The sequence below is a fragment of the Suricata suricatta genome, chromosome 4 (genome assembly GCF_006229205.1).
Source record: "Suricata suricatta isolate VVHF042 chromosome 4, meerkat_22Aug2017_6uvM2_HiC, whole genome shotgun sequence".
Lineage (NCBI taxonomy): Eukaryota > Metazoa > Chordata > Mammalia > Carnivora > Herpestidae > Suricata > Suricata suricatta.
Window position 1 is genome coordinate 115,267,080 of NC_043703.1, and position 21,033 is coordinate 115,288,112.

Genomic DNA, 21,033 nt, shown 5'->3' on the forward strand with positions numbered 1-21,033 from the left:
TCACAGACCCCAGAGGCCTCTGGGTGAGGGAGTCCCACAGGAACATGTGCCAAGTGGGGCAGGTGGCCCACTTCTGGTTCCAGGACTACCCTTTGCTTCTGTGTAGCCATGGGAAAGTCCCCGCCACTCTAAGATTCTGTTTTATCTTATGGAAAACAAGGGAATCCTCCTTGCTCTCCCCCCCGCAGGTGGAGGTTAGGGCTCAGGGGAAGCGGACTAAGCGCCCTGGGGAGGGCCGGTGAAGCAGAAAGGTGGCACAGGGCCGAGGATGCGGCTCACAAGGCTGGCTGAGGGTCCTGCCCTGGGGGCATTGTTCAGAAGATGTCACTGATTCTCTTCTGGGTGGCCAGGCTCTGGGTCCAGGTGGCCAGGTGGGGAGAGGCCCTGCATCCCTCTCTGGATCTGGGTACTCTGGACTGAGGTCGGGCCTCACGGTGTCAAAACAAAAACAAAACAAACAAAAATCAACCAAACGACCAACCAAACAATGCTGCAGCCACAAAAAAGCACCTTTTTCAGGCCAGCTTTTTGGGGGTGTGGGAGCTGCACGAATTCCTTCCCCAGGCTGTGGGGAGGGGACTGGGCAAAGCAGAGGATCGGACCAGCCCGGGCACTGCGAGGCCCTGCCTGTGACTGCACCAGGCCCCCTCTCCCCACCCCAGCCCCTCAGTCCTGGAAACCACCCTGCACCTTCCTTGTCACACCTGCACTGGATGTCATGCTGGCCTCTGTGAGCCAGGTTGCAGAGCACCTTTTCTCTAAGTGTGAGAACCATGAAAGAGAACACAGTTTCGGTCACCAACTGGGCTTGGGAGCCCTGTGACCTGCGCAGTCCCTTAGCGTGCCCATCCTCAGGTTCAAGGGCCTGAGAAGTCCTGCAGGGAAGAATCTGCCCTACTCTGTTTGACCCTTTCTCCAAACGTATTTAATCAGGGAATCTGTTTGCTCCTGTGACACCCATGACATAAGCTTTGAGAAGTGCCTCTAGGGTGTGAGGTTAGAAGTCAGGAGGACTGAACTCTGCCCCACAATTTGCCATGTGGCCATGGACATCAGTGTCCCCGTTCAAGACAGACGCGGAGGACAGGCCCTCGTCCAGCCATGAGACTCCTGGCCTTGCTGGTCATGGCCACAGTCAGCCTGTGGAGCTGGCTCGCAGCTGCCCCATCCCCCAGTGTATGGGGACCAGTGGCCATACCTTTACACGTCCCCCCACCCAGGGGAACTTACTACTCACAAGGCACTGGCATGGATGTCTCTGTGCCTACGCCCAAGGAACGGTGAGCGCGGTTATGGGGAAGAATTTCCTGCCTGGCAGGTAGGCATTGGGGAAGGAATGTGGGTGGCCAGAAGACCCTTCCGGTGACGCTGAGAATGCAGAGAGCAGACGGCCAAACAAGGGTGAGTCCCCACGGTTTATTATGGAAGCCTAGGAAAGAGCCAGGTTGAGTATTTCCAAAATCACAAAATGCACAACATTCATTTTTTTGATATGCGACATGGAATATTATATACAGATTAAAACCACATGACAGCAAGGACACTCACACGGCACCAGTTTCATATCAAAACAAAACACACGAGTGCTTTTTCAATATTAAAACAACTGTGATAAAAACATATTAATATTTTGAACCATGTTTACAATAGAGAAAAAATTCATATTTTACTAAATAACAAATATTTAACAGCAAAAACTTTATACTAAATATCTATTTTGAATGATAACAAAAATAGTACTTATAATAGTTTATAAAGACAGACACAAAATTATAACATTTATGAAAAAAAAGTTTTGTGTATAAAATAATATTACAGTGATCCAGGCAGGGTCGGGATGGTGCCCAGAACACAAACGCCAGCGCCCAACATCGAAAGTGCTTCAATCTGCAAGCCCGTGGCAGGAAGAGTGTTGTGGGGTTTTGTCTTTTTAATGTCAAGTTACAATAGTTAGGAATGGTAAGTGAGGAAACATCATCCATCTAGCGCTACCTGTATAGAACCTATACGAGAAACACATGGACACGGTTGGACACAGAGGAGAGACGGCTGAATTTCAACCCAGGAACCCTCCTGTCAGCCAGTCAAGAGCTTCTTCGGTTCCCTTCCTGTTGCCTTTGAGACCCAGCAGGGCAAATTATCCTTCCTTCCTCCTCACAGGGACCCCCTCAGCCTTTCCCTCTGCCCCTCCCAGGCTGCTCACCCCAACAGAAGGCCACTGACGCCTCCCAGAGCCCTCCAGCGTCCCCCTCCCACCACCCCCCTTACCAGGACCAAGCCTGGGGGACTTCCTGTCTGAAGCAGCACTTACTGCATCCCTAGATGTTCAGTCAAAAACGACTGATGCAGGGCAAGCTGGGTCAGCTTAACAGAGCAGGAACCTTCCAGACACTGGGCTTTTTTATGGGTAACATATTCTGGTGCACCATGTAGCTATTTTGCAAGCTTTGATGAGTCTTTACACATTTTTGGCTGTTTTTCAGAATGTGTGTGGGGGTGGGAGGGTGGATTGAGAGATTTTGCTAATTTCTTAAAAATGTCTGTTTGCCAATGATGGCTGTCCTGTCCTGTTTTTTAGTAGTGAAAACGTAGGAACCAAATGACAACAGCAGTTACAGAGCAATCCACCAGGCATGAACCCGTTCCCCTGAAGCCTACCACAGGGGGTGTGCGTGGGGGTGGGGGGCCTGCAAGCACCATGAGGGGGCCACAGAGAAGGAACAGGAGAGAATGGTATCCTGCACCCTTCTGTGTGCTTTTGATTTTCTTGAAAGACAATTCATTGATTTTCATAACATCAAAATCCAATAGAGAAAACACAGAAAGCCAAGAAAAATCTGAAAACAGACAAAATCACTTAGAGACTCACCAGAGACCCCGAAAGCCATCCCCGGGAGGCATCCTGGAATTGCCAACACTCAAAATGCCAGTGGCAGGAGCCACTTCTCTCTCCCCCAGTCATCCCCTGACCTGCCAGTTTCCAGCCAAATCACTTCTGACAAATCGCACATACCCTCCTCCTCAGCTCTGCGGCCCCCCACCCCACCGCCATGCAGCTGCCTCAAGACCACAGCAGAGGACCTGAGTCAGCGCAGCGAACAGGCCGCCTCTTATGCTCACCTCCCCTTGCTTTCATCTTGTCTCCACACCTCTGAGCTGGGATAAGCGGACAGTGGCATAGAGGTGGGAAGGACTTCAAGGACATCCTTCCAAGGGCAAAGGGCCAAGGGTGAGGGTCAAGGGACAGACAACAGAGGGCCTTGCTCCCTGTCAGAAGAAAGAACCCGTATACTTCCCCATGCTCACTAGGAGGAGTGGGGGGCACCGGGATGAACAGTGGCCAAGCAAGAGCTTGTGGCAGCCTCCAAATCCCCACGTGAACAGGGTTTTTGACAGAGCAGGGAGGGAGGCAAGGGGCTGTTTCCCCACCACCACCCAGGGGCAAAGGCAGACACACTGGACTTCACCCGGAGAGTGAGGCTCTGAGGTTGAACCCACAGAAGGTCTGGAGCCTACGGGTAGACGACTGCATCATTCGCAGAAGCACTGCCCTGGACAGCTGGAAAGGAGGCTAGGGGACAGAAGAGATGCTTGTTCTGGTCCCCAGGAATGCCAAGATTCGGTTGTATCAGTGATAAATATGGGGTGAAAGGGCCCGGGTCGGGGGGGGCAGTGGGCAGCCCATGAGCCAAAGGCCTTGGGCGTGTGTGTAACAGGGAAGAAGGATGGGCTCAAGGCTGCCTGGCAGGAAGGTGAGGATGTCAGTGCGCATGCCCAGGGCCACCAGGGAGGATGCTGGGGGGACAGGGCCTGGGGCTCCTTTGCCCCAAGGTCAGAGAGAGAAAAAGTAGCAGCAACAGGTAATTTCAAATGTCCAAACTGGCAAAAGGGTGGAGCCCCTGCAGGCTGCTTGCACTCCCCCCCCTCCCCATTCTACCAAGGGTGACTTGTGTTCCTTTTCCCAGTATACTTTTTCTGGGTGGCCACACCAGGAGGGGCACTCCACCAGTCTGAGTCAAAGCAAGAAGGGAGAGGTGCTGAAGAGAGCCCCAAAGGGGGCACCTCTTTTCCTCCCTCCCCCTCAACCACCCGTCCTCAGACTAAAAGGGCCCAAAAGAAATTGGAGAGGTGGGACCAGTTCAGAACATCACAAGCAAATGCTACAGCCAAGCCACTGACTTTTAACACTGTATGGGCATGCAGAGTGCCCCACCAGGCCCCTTCCCAGAAGCCAAGCTGCTGGGACCTGGAGGGACTGGAGAGAAGTAGGAGCCAGGAGAAGAGCCTTTCTCCTAGAAGGATGGGGCCCTTCTGGCTTTGGGTAGGGTTTGCCAGGGAGGGGACACAGGGAAGGGTAAGATATGGGGGGCCGCTTCCCCTTCCCGGTGTTCCTACCCCCTCCCACACACAGGTTTCGACCCTTCTGCTGCCTCCCACCACCACCGCCCACCTCCCCAGGCCTGGCTGGGCTGAGGTGGGGGTATGGGGTAGGTGCGTTTAGACTGTGGCGCTCAGCATGGCCTCTGTCTCCGGCAAGATCTTGTTCTGGTTCGAGTCCAGGCCAAAGAACTTGACACTGAGGCCATCCACGGGGTGCAGTACAGGGACCAAGGTGATGCGGGGGAAGGTTCGGGTGGCCAGCTCAAAGCGGCTCGTGCTAGCCAGCTCCACCGCCAGCACCTTCAGGAACAGCTTGGCCAGATGCTTGCCCAGGCAGGTGCGGACACCGCCACCGAACGGGAGGTAATGGAAGCGGCCATCCTTGTCTTCGCTCCGTGCCTGACCAAAGCGATCTGGATCGAATACATTCACGTCTTTGAACACAGGTGCCGTGTCGTGGGTGTCCCGGATGCTGTACATCACACTCCAGCCTTTGGGGATCTGAAAGCCCTGGAGGCAAGATGGGAGCAGGGGTGAGGTATGGTGGTGAGAGTCAGAGGGGGTCTGAGAGGGCACATGACTTCCTGCCTGCCAGCCCTCCAGCCTGTTTCTAGAGACCCCCCCCCACTGCGCCCCCCCCCATAGCTTCCCCTCAGCATGTTAGTTCTGTCTCTTGTTTACAGATGTCCACATGCAAACTTCACATATGATACCCAGGTTGGCTTCATCTAACCCAGCATCTGGGGTGGGATGTCTCCCACATGACTGAGGTACCCTGACAAGAAAGGTTGTTCTTTCCCATCAGCCAGCCCCCACCCCCAAGGCAATGTTCCCATGGGTCCCCAAAGCCCCAGCCCCACAGGGCCCAGCCTCACATCAAGCTCAAAGGTCTGCAGCACCGTACGGTAGCCACCAGAAATAGGTGTGAAGAGGCGCATGACCTCCTTGATGACGCAGTCCAGGTAGTGCAGCCCGCTGAGCGTGTCGAGGCGCAGCGTGCCCTCACAAGGGCAGCCGCCGCTGTGCAGGATGCCCTGGGCCCGCAGCTCCTCCCGCAGCTTCTCCAGCACAGCCGGGTGCTTCAACAGCTGCATGATCAGCGACGTGCTGGCGCTGGCAGTGGTAGCATAGGCCGCGAAGATCAGCTCCAGGGTCCCGTCCTGCAGTGGCAAGGAGACACGTTGTGGGTGGTGCTGTGGGGGCAGCCCCACTCCACTGGTGTCCCCCGTGCCCCAGGCTCGTCTAGCTGGACTCTGCCTCTGAGCATCCGGGCCTCAGTGAGCCCAGGTCACGGGGCCAGTTCCCTGGCTGCATAGGAGAATTCGCTGCTACAGCCCAGGGCAGAGGCTCTAGCCAGGAAGTCCCTTGGGGCAGGGCTGCTTCTCACTCACTGCTGGATTCTGGAGCCTGCCCCAGTGGGTCCCATCAGCACTGTGAGCTCACAGAAGACAAAGAACAAATCCCAAGGAACCAGGCCTGGGGGCAGGGGGCGGGGGGGGGGGGCAGTCTACACCCAGTGCATTGAGCAGGGGGGTCTACACTGGGGCTTTCCAGCTGGCAGTCCCAGGTGACCTGGGATCACAACCACGGGGACATGCACTGGGCTGAGGGGAGGTGGCCTCCGGAAGACTCAGACCCTGCCAGGGTTCTGAGGGGAGCAAGACCTAGGCAGTGGGTGCCCCAGGGAAAGGTCTCAGCAGGTCATCTCATCCTGAACCCTGTATTTTACAAATGGAGGCCCAGAGAGGAGAGTGGAGGGATCTGGGCCCCTGACTTGCCATGGCACCACCTACGAGTCATGACACTTCTTATGAAATGGGAAGGTCACTGGAGCTCCTAATGGCTCACCAGGGGGAAAGCTGGAGTCAGACTAGGGGTGAGCACAGACAGTGGGGGTGGAGGGGTCTGCATCAAGTCTCCATGGGCACCTGGCGGGCATGCAGGTGGCAGATGAGTTCATGAATCCCTCCTCAGGCGGTACACCCATCCTACAAAGGGGCGGGCAGGAAGCCCTTCTTGGAGGCCAGTGTGGACAGTCTTGGTGCTGGCAGCTCAACTGGGCTTAGCGAGTGCCAGACAGGCTGGGAGACAGTGTCGGGTGCCACCAGTTTGCAAAGGCTGGTGGGATGGGAGGAGACCCGAGTTAGGCCCAAATCTCCCTGCTCTTCCCCAAGGACTGAGGTTGCCCTCAAGCAAGTGGCTTCCCTTCTGGGGACCATGAAATGCACTGAAATGGTGAATACTGGGAGGTGGAGGGGGGCGAGGGGATCAACAAAGCCACTGACACCAAATGTGTTCAGAGAGGGCCACTTCTGTATCTTTTCCTAAATGGTAGATGGGATCATGGGTGGGATGGAGAGTGTGGGGGCCCACTCACGACCAGGACTGCGTGCACAGAAGCTGGGGTGGGGGCAGTACCACCCACTGTGGATGCTTCTCATCTTCCTGATCAGACGGTGCACACTAAGCGGATGGGGACAGGGTTTCTTTTCTGGTTGAGGGCCCCAGCCCCGTGCGGTGACAGCCACCACAGCCAGTCGGGGACAGTCGCTGTGGGCCAGGAGCAGAAGGGGTAGAAAGAGCATGGGATGCTCACGCTGCCCTCTGGGGAGGCCACCCACCTTCAGCTCCTGCATGGTCATCTCCTTCCCGTGCTCCTTGCTGCTCTCTATGAGGATGTCCAGTGCATCTGAGTAGTCCTTGCCCTGCGTGCACTGCAGCTTCTCCCGGATAGCCTTCTCCAGGCCCTTCTGCAGGATCTGCCGTGCCTGAATGCCCTGGGGGAAAAAGGGGGCCATCCAGTCACCAAAGAGGAAGGGCCCCCTCCCAAGACCAGGAGGGCCTGAGAAAGGACTCCTCTGAGAACTTCCCACCTAAGCTCCAGAGGCCAGCAGGGGGAGGCTCCACCCCAGTCCTTCTGCTGACACCTCCCCTCTGTCTATGTGACCAGCGAGTGTCTTAGTGGCCGGCCACCATCTCCTTCCAAGTGGGCTCATGGAGGCCCATCTCCTCTCCTCCCAGGCCCTGGGTGCTCACCCGTCGGTAGCCACTAAAAGGCAGGTCGACAGGCAGGGAGAAGACGTTCTCAACAAACTGCTGGTAGACTTCGAAGAGGTGGCCAAGGTCCTCTTCAGGGATGCTGAAACCCAGCAGCACACGGATAGCCATGCGGAAGGTGAGCTTCTGCGCCTCCTGGTACACGTTGATGGCCTCGGGGCGGCTGCTCCAGGCACGAAGCGTGTCCTGGATCACCAGTCGGATCTTGGGCAGGTAGCTCTGCAATGCGTCGTGACTGAAGATCTTGGAGAAGACCTGGAGGGAGGGGGCAGTGGCAAGAGGTGCTCATGCCAGCCCACACGGCTCCCACAGGGCCCCACTGAAGCACGCACCCAGGACTGTGGCCACAAAGACTCTGGGTCCTCACTCCAATCAAGCCCCACTTTCCAGCTCTAGACACAAACACTTGCTGGCTCGCCTACCTCCAAACCCCCTCCTGCTGCCTGTGCCTTGGGGCAGAGCCTGGGGAAGGACAGGATTAAAGCACCATTTGTGGGCACTTTTATTCAAAGTCAGGACCTCCCATGTCATCACATAGAGATGTGAACTATCCTCTCTTTTCCTGATGCCCAGAAAAGCATGAACTCCAAACAGTGGCAAAGCCCTCCGGACTGGGCAGTCCAGCCACCAGCAGGTCAATAGGCAGTGTGGCTGTATGAGCTTTGGGGAGCTCACCAGGGGGTGCTGGGCAGGGCTGCAGAGGAGCCGGCCCCTCCATGGCAGGGACCCATTCCCAAACTCCCAGGCCACAGGGCGGAAGCACCCCAGAGGAGTGGAACACAGGCGCAAGGACCGGCAGAAGAGGAGGTGGAAAGCAGTAGGTGGCTCTTCTTCACTGATGGGAGAGCAAGAGAGTCTGAGGCTAGACCGCAAGCAGGACTTCCTGAGACCAAATTGCTCTCATTCCCTGGGAAACACCTACTGGGTGCAGATCCCAGGCAGTCTGTTAATAGCGGTGCCATCAAAATGTCTTCAGTGTGGCCAGGCCTGGAGGCAGCGGAATGGGGGCAAGATTTTCCACCCCACAAGATCACAAAGCCAAACAAACAGAAGCCCTTTGAATTCCCTGCATCTTCCTGGTCCATTTTAAGTAGCCAGTGAGTCCCTCTTTCCACCTTCTCTGCTTTCCATCCTCCTGCTTCCTCAGTAACTCCCTTCTGCCCCTCCTTACCCACATGGCCCAGCACAGTTTTCATGCTGCTACGCATGGTGTATAGGAGAGGGAAGAACATTAGTTTATTTGCTGATTGCCTGAGTGTCCCACTCATAACCAACATCCTCTACCCCTCCAAGAGTCCAGAGCAGAAGGGGGGTACCCCCACCAACACCGAGAGGAAAGGCAGAGAGGGGAGGGAGGGCACAGGAGAAAGAGACAAATATTCCTCTAGCCCCCCTACCACGCCCCACGCAAACCACATACACGCACTCACCCTCCCCGCCTGTCCCCCAAACACAACCACCACACAAACTGTAAATGTGAGAATTTCCCCTGCAGTCAGCTCGAGGAAGAAAAGGTAACATTTTCCTGGCCTCAGCCCTGCATGGCTAATGGGAGGGCTGGTTTGCAGAAATAACAGTGCTGGCCCTTCAGTGGCCCAGCCAGGCATTCACAATAGCACTTTCATTCCGAAATTCCCGGTGGGCAGATGGAGGGAGTGAAGGAGGCCTGTGAGGGGCAGAGAAGCCAGCACTGTACAGGGCTGCTCCTGCTATTAAGGGACAGATGAAATGTAAAAAGATGATGGGAAGTGGCCAAGGGCAGCCTGAGCCTGAATGGGTCACTCACACCTTGCTCAGTTGTGGGGGTCCCAGGAATCTCCAAGGGATACTTCAGCTGCCACCTCCCTTCAGAGGATAAGGCAGTGCTCTCTGCTTCAGTACTCTGCCCCCCCCCCCCCCCCCCCCCCCCCCCCCCCGCCATGTCCTTAGCAGTGCAAGTTCAGCTCCTGATCAGACTCTTATGGGGTGGGAATGGGGCCCAGTCCCCAGAGCCCAGTGCTGGCCAACTAAGGGCCCTTACAAAACAGCAAACTGCTCATCAGGGAGGCAGAAAGATACTGTGTGGCCACCAGGCCTCGATGAGGAGACTGGAAGTAGGGGCAGGCAGGGAGAGGGCGGCCACACCCGGCCTAGGACCAGCCAGCCCAGGGCCAACTGAGGAGTCCTGTCACAGAGGGGATGGGGGCAAGGGCTGGCCAGGCCCCCAGCACACAAGACACCTGCACCCAAAAGTGGGCACGTGGAGGGGGGGGGGGTCAGAGGCCATGCAGACCTAGCCTGGTCAAAGTCAAAGCCAGCGAGGCTCTAAAGTGCCTAGTGATGGCTCTGCAAAGGTAAGCTGGGCATCCAGAGACCTGAGTTTTAACCTACCGGTTTACTGTGCGATCATGGCCAAATCACGCCCCCCAGCTTCAGTTTCCTCATCTATAAAATGGTGAGGTTGAATGAGGTGACCTCTGTGGTTCCTTTCCATGTATAGAACACATAAGTGCCAGTATCTATGTGTCCCAAAGTAGATGCCCGTCCCCTTGAAAAAGTCCAGAATCTGGTGCTGCATGAGTCACCTGGCAAGTGCTGACCAGGACTCCTTGCACACACTCCAGGCAGGCTACAGGGCCATCCCAGGGTTACCAAAGGAAGGTGCTGAGGACCCCCACTGCACTCTAGGGAGTGGCCAGGAGTGACCCACTGACAAGCCCTGCCCTGACCTAAAGGTTACATTCCCTGCGCCCTCTAGTGATGGCCAGCTGAACTGCTTCTTCTCAAACTTTGGGGTCCAAAAAGGGCAGGAGGACCAAGGGGGATTTGAAACTGATCAGATGGACTCCAGCCAGGGTAGGGGGTCCACACGTCACCTCTAGGAAGACAGAGCTCCTTATGAGGAGCTGGGAATGACCCCCAGGAAACCCTCCGCCACCCTGCACCTTCAGGCCTCAAGGCTGGGGCTTCTGTAAAGGGAATCACAGTAGGTCTAGGGCTCTTTTCTTAACCCGGCCCCTGACTCACCAGGGGCAGCCAGCAGGTCATTGTCCTCTCTAGGGCTTAGTTTCCTGACTGGTTTCCTGAGGGGTTTAACTGGATGTTCTTGGGTCCCTTTCCACCTAGCTGTCTCGCCCATGATTCCTCTCAGAGCCCCCGGAGGTGGAGAAAATGGCCAACTGAGAAGTGAAGGGAGACTGCAGGCACTCTGAGCCCAAGGGGCTTTGCACAGAGGTCATCCAGTCCAAGCCCCTGCTTCCAGCCCAGCAGTTCCACAGACATCAGGGCCTCCCAAGCACCAGGAAAACTCTGGGCCTCATCTCTGGGTTGGTGCCCAGGATTAACAACGAGGGCACTTCCCATAGCCGAGGCAGCCCAGAAACCACCACCCACCACAAAGGGCAGGAGGAGGCGGAGGTGCTGGCCCGGGCACAGGGATGCCTGGGCCACGTCGGGCGGGTGGGGTCAGGACTCGGGCACATGGGAAAGCGCCCAGCTGAGCAGCTCAGCGTGAAGAGAGGAAGGGTTCCCAGCCCCCAGAGCTGACAGCCCTGACCACAGTTGTAACAGGAGCCAGAGCTGCTTTGTTTCCCTCTGGGGCTTCCCTAGGAATTCCCAAAAGTGAGCCAAGAATGTTGGACAAAGGTCATCGGGAACCAGCTCTGGCCCAGGCAAATCCCTGCAGAGGGAGCAGCAGGTATGGACTTCCCACCAGGGTTGGGGCCTGGAGAGAGACCCGAGAACCCCCAGGCACAGACGCAGTGCAGGATGGGCTCTTGCCTCGGAGGGTGTGCTGGGAAACCCCCATCAGTTTCTCCAGCAAAGCCACTGGCTCAAGGGTCTACATCCTTTGTTCTCTCTCTCCCCAGAATGGGAGGGTGTGGGGTTGGGACATCAGGGGGATTGTCAAAGCTCAAATCCTCTATAATTGTTTCTACAAATGCTTCCCCCTCCTGCCTCTCACCTGGAGTCCCTGGGAGAGGAGTGGCACCCTGGAGCCCCAGAGCCCTGCCTGCTGACCCGCTCAGCCAGATAGCCTCCCCCTTCTCAGCTGGTGGCCATGGAGGCCCAGACGGACAGACAGCCTCTGGACAGACAGCCTCGGGAGCGGGAAGAATCAGAGAGGGAACCTACTCCTTGGGCCAGTGACTCAGACTGGGAGGAATGGAAGCAGCTGCCCGGGAGGGTGGGGGCCTGGGCAGGCCACCCGACCAAGCCAAGCCACCGGAGCCACAGCCTGCAGAGTGGAAAGAATAACAGAGGGCAGGCAGCCTCCGAGGCAGCTGTCCGCACAGTACAGGGGTGACGATGAGGTGTGTACTTTAAACTCAAGAGGGGGGTGGATAAGAGAGGACGTCACCTTCCCAGATGCCTGGCATTTCCACTGGGCCCAGACTTCACCTTGGCGGCCTCCTGAGCCAATCCCCTCTCAGCCCCTCTGGTTGGGAGGGGCCAGCCCAGACCCCCCACCTTGCGAATGCTTCTGGGTTCCCAGCACCTAGGGGAACAGAGGGTCTGTCCCCCAGTTGACTCTAGCTCTAATTCTCTCCCCTAACTCTTCTACCCAGGACAAAAGCATGTGGTGGGGAAAGGAGGGCAGCACTTGGCAGATACCTAAGCCAAAGAATCTGAAAGTTTAGGTCTGCCGAGACACTCATCCCTCTTCCAGCCATAGCAAAACCCCTTCAGAAAGCTGAGGCCCAATGGGGAAGGGTCCTCCCTATGTCACGATCCAGACCATGATGGGCCACACCCACCAAAGGTATGGAACCCCATCTCCTACCACTCCAAACCCCACAAGCCACCCTCTTACCAGTCCTGGGAGCTCTGAATTTATCTAAGAGCCCTAAGAAGACCCCTTCTTTATGGCCAAGTTTATTCTAAGGAAAAGGCCAGCTCTTCTGGCTACTATGTTCCTGCTCTCAGCATTTCTCTTCCCCTAGAGGCACACTCTTAACCCCTGCCCTTCAGCTTGGGCCATCCTGAACAGATACAGTGGCTGGTACAGGGGGCTCAGGGCCAGAGCAGCCCCTGGACAAGCCTCCCTTCCCTGTCAAGGCCAGAATTGTCTCCCAAGGCTGGAAGAGTGAGCAGACACTTCAGCATCATAGCCTTGGATCCCTCCCAGCCCTGGGAGGACAGAGAAAGGAGGGAAAAGGGAGGGGGTGGACCCTACGCCCAGCCAGCCCACCCGCCCACTGCCTGACACAGGGCAACTGGAGGGAGGTACCCACTTCCAGGCGCCCTGGAGGCTGGCCGGCCATGGGCTTCCTCCCCCGTTGACCTTCAGAGAGATCCGCTCCTGCCACCCGCCCCCTCAGTGGCCCCTGCACCCACTGGCTGGTGCTACAGTAACTTTTGAGTGAAGGACTTCTTGGGCTGGCAGAACAAAGGCTCTGTGCCTGTGCCAGGGGCCTGGGGCAGAGCTCTCAGCAACATGGCTGCCTGGCTGTGCCACCCACCTTCCTACCCAATGCAGGTGGGAACTTCTGCCCTGAGCTGAGCCGGGGGGGGGGGGGGGGGGGGATTTGCAGCCATGGGCTATGTGCTGGTCCAAAGGCCATCAAGAGCAGGTCTGGACTGGCCTCCCCAAAGACCCCCAAACCCTCCTGGCTCTGCCCTCCTGCTGAAGCACTTCCTAGACTCTCCACCCCAACAGATTGCAGGATGCACAGGGTTTCAAAGAGGGGTGCAGCGATCCTGAGCCTGACCTCCACTCCTACCCAGAACAGAGCCCAAAGGCCAGGTCATTGGGGGTGGTGTGTGGGTAGGCAGGGCTTCTTAATCCTCACCTCCAAAGCCCAGGGAGCTGCCCCCCCCCACGTTACCCTGGGGTACAGAAGCCCCTGTAGCCAGGAATCTAGGACGGAGGGGCAGAAAAGCCATCTTCAGGATGCTAGGACTCCAGGAGTAAGTGCACCCTCTGGGATGCTCTCCAAGTTCTGGGAGGGCTATTACTGTCTGAGGTGCCCTGGAACTGCTGGCCTCTGGTGCAAAAAGGCTCAGCCCTATCTCCAAAGGAAAAGAGGAAACGCCTGGTTCTGGTGTGTCAGACTGTGCACTGGAGCTGTGCACAAACTCCTCCTCTGTGGCTCTGACAACCCTCCCCCCAATCTTCCTTACCACACTCCATCCACCCTTCTAGAGTACTTATACCAGCCTCTCTGCACACAAAGAAGGATGACATCCCTCCCCCATTATAAAAGACACTCCAGGCCCCTGGGGGAAGGGAAGTTACAAAAGAGAAGGGACAGAGTCTGAAGTAGTGGCTATAGGGACCCACGCCTGGCTTTCCAAAAGACGATTTTGTTAGACTGGCAAGACTTTCTGGACTTTCTCCCTGGCAACCCCACCCACCTTGGCCCTAGACCACCAGGACAGCAGGGCAAACACCTGGAGTGCAGTGATGGCTATAAGGAGCCCCTTCCCAGCACATCTGGTCAGACCTCCCAGAGAAGGGGTGGGCCCCCAGCCCCAGTGGAAACAGTGACGCTCCCAGTTCCCCGCCAGCCAGGCCCCAGCACACCTGGGCTGTACTTCCTGTGAGTACATCCTAACCAGGCCTGGGCCTGGCCCAGAGGCCTGTTCACCAGCCAGGTCCCCGACTACAGTGTGGGCTCGGTAAGGCATTGTGTGTGGCACACCCCCCACCCTGCCCAGGCTGGGTCCATTGGGCACTGGTGGCCAGCAGATGAGCCATTTTCTCTAGGACCAACATATGACCCTGAATATTCACTCTCTTCTCTTCCCTCCAGCTAAGATTCCACTTCTTGAGGCAAGGACCGAGATTCCCACTTCTGGGGCTACCTAACCCAAAGCCTTCAATTTGGTTCAGCAAACCTAAGTTTATGGAAAATTGCATTAGGGAGATTTGGGGGAGTGAAGACCCTTTTGTCCACCCATTTACCATAGGACCCATGTAAATGCCACATAGCAAGCAGAAACTAGTACGCACAGGGGGAGGGCCCTGCACTGGGTCCTCATGCCTCAGTCAGGATGAACTGCTTTCTGGCCGCTTCCTATCCCCACAGAACTAGAGAATAGGGTGCCCCAAAGAGGAGGACCATCAACATCTCATCTGTGGCTCTCAGTGTCAGGGTCCCCACCCCTGCTCCATCCCATCCCTCCTACCCCCTTCCTTTCCCGGGCATTCCTCTGGCAGCTTTCATTTGTGCCATCCCCTTCTCTCTTCCCAAATGGACAATGTGAGCCAAACCTTGGGGCTTTCCAGGAGGGCCTTCCCCACCTGGAGGCCCATAGCCAAGGTGGGCCCAGGGTGGGTAGAACCACAAGGCAATGAATGGCCCTGCCCAGAAGCCCTCTGCACACCCAGGGGCTCACACTCTGGTCCTGATCCAGCCTTCTTCTGCCTCCCAGCACTCCTCCCCACCCCCAACCACCAGTTTCTGGCAAGCCCAGGTGGGTAGGACCAAGTAGGGCTCTGCTTGGTGGCCCAGAAACAACTCATCTCATGGATGCCTGTGTTGCATGCCCTGTCCTGCCTTTTCTTTGCTTCCTGATGTGGTTCAAGTCTTTCAAACTCTCCAACCTCAGTGTCCCCTTCTGTGCGAAGAAGATGATAACTTTTTTTGTCAAAGCCTCTATAGAGAAAAAAATGAGGATGCAAACCAATTCCTTGGAGCTGGGTTTCTGAATCTCAGGTTATCTCCTCACTCTTTGGAATGGGCTTTGGGTGGAGTCATAAAGACTAAGAAAAAAACAGCGTCCAGAACACTTTATAAGCCCCCCCTCCCCGCCCCATTCCTGAGCCTATAGCCCCCTTCCAGCCACTTCTCATCTGCCCCCTGCAATTGTTAGCTGCTTCCTGCTCCAGTGAGGCAGATGGGGAAGACTCCTTTAGGAGCCCCTTTCCGGTAGTGCTTTATTGCGGGGGGGGGGGGGAGCTGTCTCCTCCATCAGATTTTGCCTCCTTTGTCTGCCTGTCTGCTATGGAGAACAACTCTTCGCAAGCAGTTCAGAAGACATCAAATACTACAAGATTAATTCCTATGTTCACAAAGACCACTTCACATAGACTTCTGGAGGAAAGGGCTGCTCACCGTTGCCTGAGTCTCCCCCTCCTCCCGCCCCCAGACTCTGCCACTCCTCCTGGAAGATCAGAGGCTGCCTCTCTCTCTTTCCTCCAGGTTTCAAACCTAGATGAGTCTTCTGACCCAATGGAAAACACCGAGGGAGGGGAGGCGGTGCAGCGCCCCCTCACTGGCGGCTTTGAGCCCGCGGGCCGCCGCCCCGCCCGGCGGCGGCTCAGCTTTCGGGTTACTGCAGTTCAAACAGCACGTGCCGCCCGCGCTCCGAGCCGCAGCCGCGGCGGCGCAGCCCTGTGAGGGGGCGGGGAGGCTCGCTCCGTGCGCGCTGGCTCGCCTCCTCCGCGCCTCTCGCAGGCGCTCGGGAAATCCACAGGATAAACACCCACTTTCTCTTCCTCTTTATGGGAGGGGGTAGATGCACTTTGATCCCCCGCAGCACCTCCGCTGCTCTCGCATCTCTCGCCCTTCCTCCACCATCCAGACTGGTTCTCGCAGTGGCCCAAATTTCAACCAACCCCTCCTGGGCGAGGCTCTGCAACCTTTGCGTTCAGGGTGCTCAGCTCCCAGCGCTTGCCCGCGTCTACCTTAAGCAACCAGTGGCAGAAAGGCTAGGCTTGGTTTTAGAAAGATCCGTTTCCAGACCTTGGGAGCATGGATCACCATCTGCCTTCTTCTTTTTTCAATTTTGTGGAGCACCGCGAGGACAGGCGTTGGACGCTCTTGTTCCTGCACGTTCAAGCTCTCTCTAAACCACTTCCCTCACCCGAACCACCCGTTGGGCCTGGTAGTGGGGAAGGCATAGCTGGCCAACAAACAGGCCGACCCAGCGGAGGCCTGCAAACCCTGGATCCGAGACCGCAGACTTCTAGGCACGGAACTGTGGGGTCGTCTAGTGTACAAATGGGGGCGCAGATTCGAGTGGGGGCGTCCCCGGGGCTCTGTGAACTCTTTACAGCCGAGGCCGGTGCAGAGACCAGCAGGTCAGAGCAGGGCTGCGGGGTTCTTAACCCAGAGCTCTCACCTTGCGCTTGTTGCGGTGGATGTCGCCGATGGAGTTGGCCACTGTGTTTGGGCCCAGCAGCATACGCGTGCTGCGTGGCCACTCTGTGCTCACGAGGTGGTGCTCGCCCATGAGTATCTTGCGCACGTTTTCTGCGCCGGTCACACGAATCAGCGGCCGCCCCAGCAAGTGCGTCTTGAACACGTTGCCATACTTCTCCCTCCTAGAGGACTGGAAGCCGGAACCCTGCGGGAGCCACGGAAAAAAACCTTCTCAGGGCGTACATCTCCAGACGAGATGTCCCGGAGGCCCTCCCTCAAGGGCCCGCAGGGGAAGGGCGGAGGACCCCGCTCGGGCCACCAGTCTTCTGCTCCTCCCCCACCCCCCAACACACACACAAACACGCACGAAGGTTTTATTTTTCAGAGCATGCACAAGAACTGGAAAGTAGGGCCTAGAGGATAATAAATAATGCAAGGAGGCGGGAGGCCCGGGGCACCCCTCGGGAGGGTGTTTTTTAGTAATGACTTGCGGGAGGAAAAAGGTATCCCGGACGGCGGGACCCGAAGCTAGAGCCTCCGCCCCCCACTCCCTCGCTCCCCGCCCCACGCTCCGGAGCCTCTCGGAATAAATATTTCCAGGCTCTCGGCCACGGGCTGGCGAGACCCCGCGGGGTGGCCGCAGGCCAAAGATTATTTATAGCGGTGAGCGGTCCGTGCCCGGAGGCAGTCACTACAGAAGGGGGTTGGGGTTTCCTTGGTTCTCAGGGGTGGGCCGAGAAGGGACCGGCGGCCCTCTGAGGGATCTGCAAGTTAAGGTCACGGGCCGAGAGCGGCGATTTTCCTAACGCAATGTGCCGTGGGAATAACTGAGAAGGATTTTCGTCGCCGCCCAGGAGTTTGGAACGGGAGCTCCAAGAAGGCGCTTCCCGCGGGGCGGGGCAGGGCGGGGTGGCCGCCACAGGTAACCTGATCCCCGGCGGCAGCCGCGGCGACGCGAGCCCAGGACGCCTGGACCCCGGCCCCGGCCCCGGCCGGGCTCTCAGAGGAGCTGGCTGAGCTGGCCCCCGCGCGGGTACCGGAAACCGAGGGGACCTCCGAGGGGCGGGGGCAGGGGCGTCCCGCTCACCTTTGACGTAGGCACTCGCCACCCCACATTAACCCTTCTCCCGCCCGGGCAGCCCCGGGTGGGAAGGGGAGGGGCGCCACCTGTCCGGCCCTAGCGCTCCGCGGTGCGGATGCGGACTCCAGACCTAAGTCACGCACCCCCGAAGGGACACCTCGGCCGTCCCTTTTTCCCGGGTCGGTCCCTCTCCTCACTTTCCTTTCTTCTACGGAAAAGTAGTCTCCAACTAAATTTGTACACACCCCAGCACAGCCGAAAAGTGACTCTGCAGAACCCGGATCCATAATCACTTTTCCACATGCGCCTCCAACCCCGGCGTGCGACCGGGAGCGAGCCCGAGCGCCCGCGCCTCCAGGAGGGGGTCTGGGCCGCGGGGGGACGCCACCCCAGTCCCAGGTTGGCGGGGATGGGAGAGCTCCCCGACCCTGCGGCAGTTCTAGACAGTGTCTACCCCTTTAAGAGAATTCTAGGCGAGGGTGGAGGTGTGACCAAGGGGGGCTGAGGAGCGGGATTCCCTCCCTCCGTCTGCTATACCCGTCTCGCTCACTCCGTCTGACTCTCCACCTCTCCTCTCCTTCTTTTCCTCTGTTTTTCTTTTCTTTCGACACAAAAGTTGGGTTGTGAATTTTCCGAGGTCGCCGCCGCCTCTCTCCCGCCGTCCCCCTCCCGCCTCTGATCTGCCTAACTATAATTAAAGTGCGTTTTTTGTGGCATTAATAAAGAGTTATTTGTCCGCCGTTTCCAAGGTCTTCACAAAGAGGACTTTCATAGGGGCGGCCGCTCGGGCCGCGAGTCCAATTTATACAAAAATGTTGTATTTTTAGCCCTAGGCTCTGTTTAGATGGCGCACGGTGGAAACGGAGAGCCCTTGGAGGTCCCCCCGTAAAATCTGATAAATGACTCCAAAAAAATAAAGCTGGGATTCAGAGGGCTCCCATTAACCCCTTCAGCGCTCTTCTACTCGCATCCCCCATTTCCCTCCCACGGAGGAGTCTTGGGCCCCGCGGGCTAATGGAAAGGGACGCGTAGGCCTGCTTCCCTTTTCCTACCTTCTGTGCGGGTTGGACGAGGAGCCCCAAGGGCCCTTGTGAAATTCGGAGAAAAGGTCAGGGGGACATTGGGTGGCAGAGAAAGGTCAGGAAAAGGGGGCGGGGACAGACCACAGATTCCGCAGATTGGTTCTAACAAGACTGGAGCTGATGCCCCTATGAGTTATTTTATTTCCTTAATTCTCGGCCAAAAGCCTAGACCACCGCCGCGGTTAACTCTTTAAGTGTGGGAGAGATATGGAAGAGGCTCTGGGGATTTCTTTACGGAGGGTAGCCCTATTGGTTAAAGCGAACCCCTCCCGACTGCATGAGCAACCCCAAAAGAGATGGGCCGATTCTGGGACTTGGGAAGACCACACCGCAGAGGAACCGCGCGTCCTCCTCCCCGTCCCCCCCCCCCGGCCCCCGCCTCGCTCTGCTGTCACTTGGCGCGGGGCGGGGCCGGGCAGGGTGGAAGTGTGCGCGCGCGCGGATTGCACGTGTCTGTTAATTTCAAGCCTTGCTTTCGCACTTCTAAACCCGCAAGTCTCTGCGTTCGCCTCCCGCCCCACCTCTCCCTTGCCCGGGTTGTCTTCAGGACATTCTTTCTTCTCTTCTTAACTGCCATCAGCATCCTCAGGACCAACACCGGTGCACACACGAACACAACACACTTCCCGCGGTTAACCAGAGGCGTCCCTCACTCCCCAAAAGAAAAAAACTCCTGTGTGTATCCACTTGCAAAAGCGTTTGCTTAGCACTTGGCAAGGTTAATACCAGGTTAATCTCCTCATTACCTTACCTGGGTCAGGTCCCCGAAGCGCCCACCCCCATTACACCGGCAGTGTGAGGTCGTGCGGCGTCTGGCAACAAACGTGCACTCGCTCTATGGCTCTCACACACCAATCCCAGGTTTCTCTCCCCTGCTACACTGTCCCCACCCAAAAAGTAAATAGACCCTTTTCCTTAAAAGCCAAGAACCCTCGAGTCTCAGGCTTTTCATCTTCCTTAGGTTACCTCCTTCCTTCCCCACCACAAAATACACAGACTTTCTCGGACCTTGGACCAAGGCAGTTATACCTAGTAGCCCAAGACACGGCGGGGAACACAGCCGGGGACTTAAAGGGGCAATGCTAGGGGCCATTGGCTCCTTCCTCTCCCGGACTCAGTTTTCGGGTCCCAACGGCACCGCCGGAGCCCGGGAAGCCGACGGCGACGGGGGTCTGGAACGTGAAGGGGAGGCGAAAGCGGCTCACCACCGGACGCCCCCTCTGGCCTGCATCTCGCTGGGAGCCCACGGGACCCCTGCTGGGTCGCCCGCAACTGGGGAAAGTCGATCTTTAGGAGCCCTCTCGGGTCCGGGGACATCTCGTATCAGCTCCCAGAATTTGCGCACCGGCCGCCAGTGGGCTCCGAACGGTGCCGCAGGCGTGCAGGAGAAGCCCGGACGGCACCCGCAAAGACTAGGGAAGGGGCGGGGCGGGGATCCGTGTCTCCAAGGTCCCGGCGCCCCCTGGCCGACCCGCGCGGCTCCCTCTGCCTGGCGCTCGCCGCTAGCGGACCCGGGAGAGCATCGGAGCGAGCGCGCCCTTACCTGTAGCAGCCAGTGGCCGGTCTCTCCGATGAGCGGGAACCCCATGGAGCCCTTGGGGATGGGCAGCTTGCAGCTCTTGTCGCGGGTGGCGGCCCAGCGTAGCTGCCACAGCTGCTGCGACACGGCCAGCAGCAGCGTCACCGACACCAGGCACGCGGCGAGGGTGGCCAGCGCCGACACCAGCTCCAAGCCCTCAAAGAGCATGTTGGCGGCCGCTCGGGGGATTGGCTGTGCCGGCCTCGGCGGGGGAGGGGAGGGCCGGATGAGAAGAGGGACACGAGCGGCGGGGGAGGGGAGGCTGCGGCCGGGGGTCCCAGTACCTCCAGCCGAAACAGAGAAGGAGGAAGGGGCCGAGGGAAGGGGAGCGGAGGCTGCGAGGGGAGCGGAGAGAGGGAGGAGAAAAATTGCCTAAAGGAAGAGAGAGAGGAGACACGAGGAGACTCGGAGTGTAACTTTGTTTGTTTGTTTGTTTGTTTGTTCCCTTATAGCGGGCTTGGGGACTGCTCGAGGGTGGTGAGATGAAGCCGTGAATCAAGCTGGTGGATTAGCTCTTCCCGCAACCATCACACTCGGAAAACTTTGGAAAACTTTGTCCAGCGGGAGCCTCTCTCGTAAGAGCTAGCGGAGAGAAAGTGCGATCAATTTGTCAAAAGTTTTCCCCTCAATTTCCTAGGTGGAAAAAAATAGGGAAAAAAATTCTGAATCCAAAAATTCCAACGAACCCAGAAACTTTGGGGGCGAAGGGGAAGGCTCCCCCGCCGGCTGAGGCGAGTCGAGAGGCCTGAGCCCAGCGTCCCCAGGCTGCCCCGGGCGGCGCGCCCG

At 57.7% G+C, this 21,033-nt stretch overlaps 1 protein-coding gene and 1 long non-coding RNA gene across 2 annotated transcripts; both read right to left on the minus strand.

The window, feature by feature from the left end:
* Positions 1-1,402: 1,402 nt before the first annotated feature.
* LOC115289942 (cytochrome P450 26B1) lies at positions 1,403-20,571 on the minus strand. Its single transcript, XM_029937575.1, has 6 exons — positions 20,212-20,571; positions 16,486-16,710; positions 7,417-7,692; positions 7,002-7,157; positions 5,256-5,540; positions 1,403-4,890 (listed from the first exon to the last, which is right to left on the minus strand). Exons 1-6 carry the CDS (start codon positions 20,413-20,415, stop codon positions 4,498-4,500), a joined length of 1,539 nt encoding a protein of 512 aa, XP_029793435.1. The 5' UTR covers positions 20,416-20,571; the 3' UTR covers positions 1,403-4,497.
* A 76-nt stretch (positions 20,572-20,647) lies between these two features.
* Positions 20,648-21,027, minus strand: LOC115289943. The gene is made up of 2 exons (XR_003907885.1): positions 20,934-21,027; positions 20,648-20,829 (listed from the first exon to the last, which is right to left on the minus strand). It is a non-coding gene; the product is annotated as an uncharacterized LOC115289943 (long non-coding RNA).
* Positions 21,028-21,033: the final 6 nt, after the last annotated feature.

What these genes read in the sequence shown, in the direction of transcription:
- LOC115289942 (XM_029937575.1), bottom strand. Translation starts at nt 20,415, where the DNA reads ATGCTCTTTGAGGGCTTGGAGCTGGTGTCGGCGCTGGCCACCCTCGCC. An exon ending in TCCACCGCAACAAGCGCAAG is followed by an intron (nt 7,693 to 16,485) that starts GTGAGAGCTCTG and finishes CCCTCCCTCCAG; the next exon opens with GTCTTCTCCAAGATCTTCAG. An exon ending in CTTTTAGTGGCTACCGACGG is followed by an intron (nt 7,158 to 7,416) that starts GTGAGCACCCAG and finishes TTTTTCCCCCAG; the next exon opens with GGCATTCAGGCACGGCAGAT.